Here is a 10,294-nt window from a genome sequence, read left to right as displayed (position 1 = left end):
AAACTCACATTCCTTTTTTTTGACATTTTAAAAGTTTTCTGAGGATTTGAATTGAATTGTGAGTCACTTTCAGTGGGATGTTGAAGATGTTGCAGGTTATGTTTTATGTTATGTTTTCACGTGTGGTATTATGTTTGATCACATCTCACATCTCAGTGAGTCTTTGAGTCTCCAAGTCGAGTCTTTTAGCATATTTGTCAAAACACAAAATAGCACATTTCCTCACTTTAAATATCCCACAACCGACTAAAAATAGGCTGAATGGAAACAGAGTGACACGGCGCTCCGTAGTGAGAGAGGCTGCACGTTATGTGATGTACAGATAAGTAGAATTTACACTTGTTTTGTAATGCTCGCATGCGAGGTGGTGCACGGAGGAGTTAGTACAAGCAGCAAGGTCACGTCCAGTGTGCTCTCGTCTTTTCTCCGGCACTAAGCCGCTCTGCATCTTTCTTCTCACACACTCTCTGCGCCTCTGCATGAGTCAGAGGAACCCGTCTCTCTTCTTCTTTCTCTGAATGTGTCTTCGGGAGGAGAGACAGCCTTGTATCAAACGCAAAACAAAAAAGTCCTCCCCACCAAAGACGCTCGCCTCTTTAATTCCACCCTCTGATTGAGATTCACAAGTGCGAGTGGAAGCTCGTCGAGCATATTTTTGGGTACATGACAGCGAGCCCTCTGCCGTGCATCGGGAATTTGCACGAGTAGGCAGCTTTGCCAAATACAGTGTGATGTAACCTAATATTACGTGAAATGAATAGTCGTGAGTGGATGATCGAGGGTCGGGTGTTGCACTGTGAACGTCCCTCGTCACCCATTAATTTAAAACCCTCTGAATCTCTTTAGTGTGCTGCTACTTAAAGCTGCACAATGTTGCTGCAGACATAGCTGTTCGTGCACAGCGCCAGCAACATGCAGGCTGAGAGCTAATATTAGCATGTGCCCCCCCACCACCACCTCCCGTTGTATCCAGGGAGCTAATATTAGAGCTGCACATGCTGCCTGGGGTTTAATTACCTGTGTGATTTTACTCCAGCAAAGACCTGATGGAGTTTATCCATGTGTGTGTGTGTGTGTGTGTGTGTGTGTGTGTGTGTGTGTCATTGTGACCCAGAAGGACAACAAGAGGATGAGTCATCAACATCGAGCAGCTGTGGCCTTTTTTGTTTTGTTTAGAGAAGGAGCTTCTAACTGGTTGTGAACCAGTCTCAGTGTAGTCCTGATCCTCTATCAGACCTCCATCAGTGAAGAGACCATCAGAGAGAAGATGGTCTGTTTCTATAGAGTTATTCTTGATGCTCATCATCGGAGCCACCGGGTCGGATTCTGGTGAAACCAGATGAAATCATGCAGGTTCACCAGAACCTCCTTCTGGTCTGTTTCCCATTACCACTCGCCACCTGGGCACCAGAGTGGGAAACACTGCAGCACCCCAGAGTAAGATCGAACGGCCTTGTTAGAATGTTTTATCCTCGTCTGATTTGACCATGAAACCTTTTTAAACAAGTAGAATAGTTTTGGCCTTTCCTTTCACATAATTTATTATTACACTCGTCAAAACAATCTCCCCACAAGGTCCATTTAGTAGCTGTTCTGGAGCTTTCTGATTGTATTACTTGATCATCCTCAGCAGATTGACCAGTAATCATTTTAAGGACTTTCTCCTCCGTGTTGGCTTAAAGGTTGAGATTTAAAGTTCACTTTTGATCCATGTAAAGTATAGAAACCTTCTTTATTTTCGTCCACGTAAATAAACATCTTTTCTTTCATTGCTTCCCCTTTAAGTCTACAATCACCTTAATCTGAATATTACAATAAACATATAAAGACTTTACTTCGATAACGCTATAGTTAAGATGAATGTGTCCCTTAGTGTTTTAGCTGAACTGGTCCTTTAAACTGTCTCTAGGAAGCAGGTTGTGTTACATCTGCAGTTGTGTGTTTCTAACGTGGACCTTCCTGTAACTCTACACTAGTTTCTCTCTCTTTATGTTTCCTGCTCTCTCTCCATCTATCTCCAGTGCTCTTTCTCTCACCCGTCTTTATCTCTCACTTGCTCCCATCAACATCTGTCTCAGAAGATGAACCAATGGATCAAATGAAGTTCAGGCCCATCAGCTCTTTCCCAGAATTGTTGACGTGTAGTCCCAACGACTTCCTTCTCTCAGTGGCGTCAAATCATATGTGATGATAATCCCAGCGGATCCATCGCTCGACCGGCTCTGACACATTTATGACGTCGTCAAGTGCTTGACCGTATGCAGCTGAAAACACCGATCACAATGTTTACTTTCCTAAATACAACGTCAGTGTTTCTGTTTTTTAAATGCTCAGCTCCCAGAGAGGAAATTATCTTTTTAATGACGAAAGTACTCTTTCTTGGTGGTAACAAATGATACCTACTAATCAGCCCAGTGGCTTCCACCATCACCTTTATGATGCAGCCGAGGAGCCTCCTCGTCTTCCTCACACCTTCACAGACAATGGAGCCCCGCGGAGCCACCAACAGCTGGACAAAGGCCTTTATTTTGTGAATGGTGTATCTGTGGGAACGTTAGCTCCGAGGTGTGAAAAGATAAGAGTGTGACAAATGCAGAGGCGGTAAAAGTTGTTAGAGGAGCATTTTTTACTTTTATTTATCCACAGTGAATAAAAATAAAATAAAATAAAAGGTTAATCAGACGGCCAAGTTGCTGCGACTCCACGCGGAGAGGCCCGGGTAAATTAGTTAAGAATAGGCCTACGTGAGACTGAAAAGATTGTTGAGATTGAGTTTGGTCTCTTTTGAAGACGAGGGCGGGGACATCAGTCGGGGGTCAACGAGGGAAAGTCGTTCCAACTCTCTCACAAGTTCTCTTTGTTCTGTCGACTTTCATTTTCAACGCACACGTTCTCTCCCACTGCTGCCATACGGCGGCTCCAAGCTGTTGCTGCTGGCAGCAGAACGGAGTTCACCGTCCTCCTCTTTTTGCTTTTGTTTCTGTTGTCTGTGGCTTCATTGGCGTGGAAAGTCGTTCTGCATGAGCGCAAAACAGAACAATTGGAGATGATTCAGCTTAGTTTAGTTGAGTCAGAGATTCAGCTCAATAAAGAGGAAAAAATAGGCTCCAGCTAACAGAGATTAATGAAGACGTTTCTGTGATAAGAGTTTCTTTCTTCAACTTCCAGAGGAGCTAGTTGAGCTTTAAGATCCTCTTCTTTGAATCTGTTGTGGACGTGCTGGTGACAGATCAGATAACAGCACTAACAAGTTAAAGCGTGCTTCACAAATACCGGCATATCCTGTTTGTGTCTAGCGTCACTTGAGGACACGAAAGATAACAGATCCTTCTTTTTCTTTTTTTTAATGCACAGGTATGAAGAATAGGGAGCAGTTGGAGGTGTCCCTCGGGCACGTTTGTCCTCTGGCCGTTCAGCCTGTGGGTCTCTGCTCTGCACACAGACGCTCTGGGAGGGAGAAGAAAGACCGCCTAAAAATAAACTGACACGCACCACCAGCAGAAACAACAAACATATAAAAGAGGAAGAGGACAAAGAAGACCTTTTGTTTTTGTCTGTCAATCGCTCTCTTTCTCTGCTCCATTTCTGTGTCCTCATTACGACCAGAGAGGAGGTGTCATGTCCCAGTCTGGGAAAGTCCTTCATTTGTATGTGGAAGTGAGGTCTGCCCCAGATCAGAGCGGAGGGAAGGAAGGGATCGTTCAGGGGCATTCGGTTCAGGACAGTCCAGCGGAGCTCCTGTCTCAGCTGGCGAGCCAGACAAGCGTCGCCAAGACCTCCTCGGCTCACCATCTGGTTCAGGACCGCACACGCAGCCGGTCTCCTTCTAGAAGCAGCTTCCAGCTGCAGCAGGCCAGAGGCTCCCCGACGGTCGCCAAGCACCGGAGTGCACCGTGTGATGGGGCGTCTGCAGTCCGCTCTCCATCGATAATGCCCTCTTCCGGAAAGGTCAGCGTCCCTCACACTCCCCCGAACTGCCGCGGGTTCAACAAGGACGAGGTCGCCGACGGCACGCGGTCCGTGGTCACCTTCAGCTACATCGAGAAGTCCAACGTGAAGGCGTTGGACAGTCCCCGCAGCTCTCTGTGCGAGCGGGGGACCAGAGAGGAAAGATCCACGCCATGTCACTTTCGTAAAAGGTTCAGCGACCCGATTTGGTTTGGGAGTCCCGATTCATCGTGCAGCTCCAGTCCCAAGCTGACTTTCCGATCTCCAGGGAGTCGCCGGCAGACTCCCGGCATTCGCCAACCGGCCTTGGACCCCATCGGCAGGGCAGCTACCCAGAGGGCCGTGGAGGAGTTTGGCTCCCCTCTACTGCGGATCAAACTGGCCCACGCACTTGAGCAAGCCTCATCCTCACGCTACAACCAGCAGCCGCGCTGTCAGTCCTGGGCCGGGTCGCCCGTTCAGCGCCAGAACATCAGTGTAAACCTCAAAGACCACTTCCCAGATAGGAGCCAGGCGGTTTGCGGGCTGCCCCGGAGCCCGGCGTCAGACCAGCTATCCTCCCAGTCCCGCGTCGAGTCCCAGAGCCCTCTTCACTGGTCGGCAGAGGACCGAGCTGTGGCAGGAAGTCCAGCCGTCAAAAGACATGTTCAGAGGTCCAGCACTTCACCGCAGAGAGCACTCCTCCAACTTGGCAATAATGTAGTTGAGGGCTTGAACCAGTTAAGTGACAGTAAATCCTCCTCTCCAGCTGATAGCCCTGAAGTCGCCCGCAGGCTAGCAGAGGAGGCTACCAAAGTATCCTCCATTTTCACAGAGGCAAGAAGGTCCTCATTGCACAACGCTTTAGGTGATCCCACTGGAGAATTTCACAATTCAGCTCCCAACGCACAACAATCTAAGAAAACACTTAAGATGAACATCCCTTTAAACGACCAACACGCGCCAGAAACAGACAACACCGACTCTCACCAGCCGGAAAACTCCATCTTGACGTCGCACGAAACGAACTCCCGCACTAATTATCAAACGCACCGGGAGGACTGCGTTCAGAAGTCCCAGCGTCAGAGCTCGACAGGTTCCCCCGCCATTCCTTCGCGTGTTTTCCGTCCATCTCATCCTCCCACTGAGCTCAGCTCTCCCATGAGGGACCCCAGGCTATTCCAAGCTGAGCTGCGAGCACCGGATACCCCAACGCTGCATCGCCGGCAGCTCCCGCAGTACGCCAGGGACTCCTGTTCCCCGGGCCTGGACAAGAGAGGAGACCTGAGCTGTTTCGAGCGAGGGGACTGCACTGAGCTCGCCCGCAGGCTCTTCATCAATCAGAGCGTTGAGGAGACACCGGTCAGCTGGACGTCCAGGCAGCAGTGGGGGAATCAGCTGGAGAACAGCCCGAGGCCGAGTCCCGAGGCTGGATTTGGGTCCAGCAACGACCGAACACCCGATCGTCAACCCAATCCCCGTCGCAGGCCGCTCAGTCCCACCGCCCAGCAGAAACGAGCGGAGCAGAGGAGGAGGGAGATCCTTCTTCTGGGCCCGGTGGTGCTGGACTCTCCGGAGGAGGACGAGGACTGCGAGGAGGAAGGTCGGGACGATGAGATGGAGGGGTATGAGGCGGATCAGCAGAGGGCAGAAGAGCCGGGTGAGGCGGAGCAGAACGGAGCGATGGGAGGGTCGTCCTCGCGGAGCTCCAGTGGGGTGACGGGCAGCTTGGGGGACAGGGACTGTGTGTCCCCCGAGTCCAGTCAGTCCAGTCACCAGAGCAACGAGACCGGCGCCGCCACCTCAGGAATACAGGTGGGCACTGGACGAACCACAAATCACACTTTTTGTTTTAGAGTTAAAGGAGTATTCTGGCATTTTAGGAAATTTCTTTTGAGTTAAATGAGAACATATGGAGCTGGAAACATTCAGCTGTTAGCCTAGCTTAGCATTAAGACTGGAAGTAGGAGGAACCAGTTAGCTTAGCTCTCTCCAAATGACTAAAATCCATCTCCCAACATCTCTAAATTGCACTTATGTAACACGGTGTATTCTGTTTATGAGGAGTTACATGCAGGTGTCTTCATATGCTCAGCATAATACTTTTGTGAAGCATGTGACTCCCCTTAAAGCCGCAAATTGTTGTTTTTATATTTCTGTGTAAAGATTGAACAAATGAGATATAACACGTTAAACAGTGAGCTATAAATGGTTTGGTGTATGTTTGTTACTTTGGAGGGAGCTTGCTATTTCCCCCCTGCTTCCAGTGTTATGCTAAGCTAACTAACTGACTTTAGCTTCATGTACACAGACATGAGAGTAGTATCAATCTAAGTGAATAAGCATATTGCCCAACATGTTGTTTCATTCCTCTTTTGCCTCTCAGCGTGTCTGTGTGTATGTCTTTCAGACGGACAGCGGCTGTTCAGCGCCGGTTCCCTCGCTCCATTGTCAGAGGATCGCTCGAGCCAAGTGGGAGTTTTTATTCGGGACCCCAGCTGAGGAGGCCGCTAGCAGGGGAGAGAAAAGTGAGAGCATGTCCATTGTTCTCACCTGAAACCTTGTGAACGCCTGCAAATGTGGAGCAACCCCCTGAAATTGCACCTTAAATCTAAAATGTGGGAAATCTGTCAGAGTCCTAACAGCTCAGTTGGCAGAGAAAGTACACCTCAGTTTCAAGGTTGTAGGTTCAAATCCCTAAATATTGAAAAAACATTTTTTAAAGAAAGATGATGGATCTCAAGTGACATTTAATCTGTACTCTTTGCTACTCAAGTTTTTGGGGACATTTCGGTCGGTACCAAAATAGAATTGAGGTTTCAAACTCGGCCTTTAATTATGTTTCTGGACCAATTAGATCAAAGGGATGATCTGAATATGTTTTCTGTGCAGTTACAACAGGGAATTAGCAAATATAGCCAGTCACATGTTTGACTCTCTCCATGTTCAGATGCTCTGGAGACCTCCACCGCTCCCCCCAGCGGTAACTCCAGCGAGTCTCCCACCCCGACTCCCCCGTCCTCCCTCCCTCTGCTCTCCGCCAACCACGAGGTGCAGCACGTGGAGGTGGAGCTGGTGACACCTCCTCCGGCTGTTATCGGCACTTCGCCCAAAACGGGCATCATTCGTCGGACGCTGAAGTACTCGGAGACCGACCTGGACGCCGTTCCGCTGCGCTGCTACCGAGAGACGGACATAGACGAGGTGCTGCTGGCTGAGCAGGACGACGGCGACTCGGCGTTCGGGAGCAACCGCAGCGTGCAGGGCACCTCGGGGACGGGCAGCAGTCCGCTGGGGGGTCCGGCTTACGGGAGGCCGGACGGGGTGGAGGTGGAGGAGAGAAGAGTGGGGAGGGAGGAGGAGGAGGGAGATGGGGAGGAGGAGGAGGAGGAGGAGGAAGAAGAGGAAGAAATGGTGAGCTGGGCCAGTGTGAGGATGCAAGGAGACAACAGGAAGCAGCAGTTTGCAGCTCAGGAGGAGCCAGAGGTGTTTGGACACCTGCTGAAGAGGTGAAACGTGAAAACACACAGTCACACCACAAAACATGCAAACACACACACACACAGGAGTTCACAAATGGAAGCAGGATCTTCCCCCTGACCTGCATTTTGATCTAGATTTAGATCTCACTCCTAACCTATTTCTCGAGTAGCTTGTAAACAAGTTGGGTGGCATCATTAACAGAACAGCACATTTCATCCTGTCTTTATAGGAACTACAGTTAGAGTCCTTTAGTCGAGATCAGTGGTTCCCAACCAGGCGGCAACCTCCGGTTTAGCCGAATGAAGTCGATGCGGGAGTGACTTAAAGCGGCATTCTCTCTAATTATACACAAATAGTATGATACTACTACTCATCTTTATCTGACACTGAGCACAAATACAAGGTTTAAACAGAATGTGAACTCCTATTTTTGACTTATGAAGTGTGTTATTATGAGTTAAGTTAGTTTTGACAATGTCAGAGTAGACAAATCCCGCCGCACCCCCTGTGATCTTTGGTGGACCCCGTTGGGAACCACTGGTCTAGATGCTTCTTTGCACATTCAAACTTTTCTTTACAAACACATCTGTGTTGCTTCAGTGTTTCTAACCCCCCCCCCCCCCCCCCTCTCTCTGTCCAGACCAATGGAAACTTTTTTTGACAACCACCACCCGGCCCTGAAATCCCCCATCTTGGTCTCCGGTCCCCGCTGCGCCGCGGAGGACACCTTCAGCCGCCACTTTGAGAGCATCATGGAGTCTCACCGGGCCAAAGGCACATCGTACAATAGCCTGGACAGCGAGGAGCTGCTGACCTCCAGCACTCAAACCGTCCTGACCTTTGACCTGCCCACGCTCACCCCAGCCATCCACGGGCCGGTCTGCCAGAGCGCCAGGCAGATCGTGCAGCTCAGCTTCGCCCCGCTGGCCCACGACGAGAGGCCCAGTATCTCCGATTCCATCTTCACCATGACGGGCGACTCGGACGCCACTCGGGCCCCGTCCAGCGAGAGGCTGAGCAGCGGTTCGGACGACACGCCGCCCAGAGGAAGAGGGTGTTCGCAGCTGGGGAGCAGCTGGTACAGCAACCCGTCCTTCTCATTACCGAGGTGAGTGAGCAGCACCTCAAGTGGTCTCGATGAATTTTACTGTGGTAGTTCTCTCGGGATTTTTTTTGGCCACTTTGGGGGCAACGGACGCAAACTAAACACAACATTGACATATTATCTCCAGGCAGCAACGTCTTATTCTGCAGAGTGAAGCCGATGCTTCATGTCTTAAAGCTGCATTCTCTCTAATGTCCACCTGGGGGCGACTCCTCTGGTTGTATAGAAGTCTATGAGAAAATGACTCTACTTCTCTCTTGATTTATTACCTCAGTAAACATTGTAAACATGAGTTCATGGTCTCAATCTCTAGTTTCAAGTCTTCTTCAATACAGCATGATGTTCATTTAGTACATTATGGTCCATTTAGAGTCAAACAGACCATAAAGCAGGGGATGCTTTAGGGCGGGGCTACACAGTGATTGACAGGTCGTGGGGGCTTTTATTTTGGGCATCTCTACTCCAGCTTTACAAACTATCAGCTAGTTGGTTTGTGTTCAATGCTCAGAGCTGGTTGTAAACAGGAAAGACTGTGTGTTGCAAAGTGATGTAAAAACCTCTATTGAGACGCATATTCTGAAGTCACTGTACACATGCTCTGAAGTCCTGAATAATATCGGCATATCACACATGTTTTATTTGGAAAATGCTCCATTCATATTGAGGCCTAACAGGTTCAAACATCTGGTGAAAAGACAGAAACCAGAAAAAGTTGAGTCTGTTGGAGCAGCAGATTTATGAACTTGGTTTTAAGAAACTCATGTTCAGGTGTTGTTTTTTGGCCTTCATCCTAAAATGTTTCACATCGCTGACAGCTGAGATGCAGTCGAACTGTTCAATGATTCACCAAGAATCCGAGTGACGGTGAATCTGGGTCACGTTTGTTGTTGCGTATCATTCTGATTTCTATTTATCTCCACTCTGCTCTGAAATAGGGCAAGAGCTGCATCTTTATCTGAAAGGACACGAGGATACAGGCCTCCTCGTACTGTAAATCACACACACATCTCTTTGCATTCAGGCTCATAGCGAGACACAAATTGAACCTGGTCCAACAACAAAGAGTTTGTGACGTTAATTCAGTCTTTACCTGAAGCCAGTGCCCCGTTAACGGACAGCTGTCGGCCTCCAGACCAACCAGCGTCACCTGTCTTTGTCGTTATCCTTGTGCAGAGCAGTGCTGCAGTGCTATGCTGGAGCCGAGCAGCTTTACAGTGAAGGTCGCTAGGAGGCTGCTTGTGATCCCTCTGCTGTGTGTGTGTGTGTGTGTGTGTGTGTGTGTGTGTGTGTGTGTGTGTGTGGGTGTGTGTGTGTGTGTGTGTGTGTGTGTCTAATATGTGAATCCATCTGTGCATATTCCCGTATCTGTATGTGTTTGAGGGTGTGCATGCACGTGCATCTTTAGGTGGTTTTGGATGATTGTATACTTGAAGTGCATGCTGTGTGTGTCTGTGTGTCTGTGTGTGTGTGTGTGTGTGTGTGTGTGTGTGTGTGTGTGTGTGTGTGTGTGTGTGTGTGCGTGTGTGTGTGTGTGTGTGTGTGTGTGTGCGTGCGTGTGTGTGTGTGTGACAGAGGCAGATGGCTGCTGCAGCAGTGAGGAGCTCACCTTGACTGTCAGAGTCCCAAAGACTTTTGTTTTAACCCTCCACAGACTCCCACCTGCAATTCAGAAGACTCTATTTCATACCCGGAGCCTTTGTTCTCTTCATGTTGCATGCAGAATATTACTTTTACAGCTCTCTCAATGCATCTTACTTCCTCTTTTCTGCAAGACACGTG

At 49.2% G+C, this 10,294-nt stretch overlaps 1 protein-coding gene across 1 annotated transcript in view; it reads left to right on the top strand.

Annotated features, from left to right (window-relative positions):
• The first annotated feature begins 7,338 nt into the window (after nucleotides 1-7,338).
• The window catches only part of LOC142952150 (PH and SEC7 domain-containing protein 1), a 40,280-nt gene continuing 37,324 nt past the window's right edge, over nucleotides 7,339-10,294 (top strand). The window contains exons 1-2 of the mRNA XM_076094198.1: nucleotides 7,339-7,436; nucleotides 8,051-8,518. Of these exons, the coding sequence (XP_075950313.1) occupies nucleotides 7,339-7,436; nucleotides 8,051-8,518 (566 nt within the window). The remainder of the gene's footprint in view (nucleotides 7,437-8,050; nucleotides 8,519-10,294) is intronic.

Source organism: Anarhichas minor, unplaced genomic scaffold, assembly GCF_050575085.1.
Source record: "Anarhichas minor isolate MPS153535 unplaced genomic scaffold, ASM5057508v1 ptg000017l, whole genome shotgun sequence".
Lineage (NCBI taxonomy): Eukaryota > Metazoa > Chordata > Actinopteri > Perciformes > Anarhichadidae > Anarhichas > Anarhichas minor.
The sequence above is the reverse complement of the archived record's forward strand: the minus strand, read 5'-3'. Positions and strand labels throughout refer to the sequence as shown.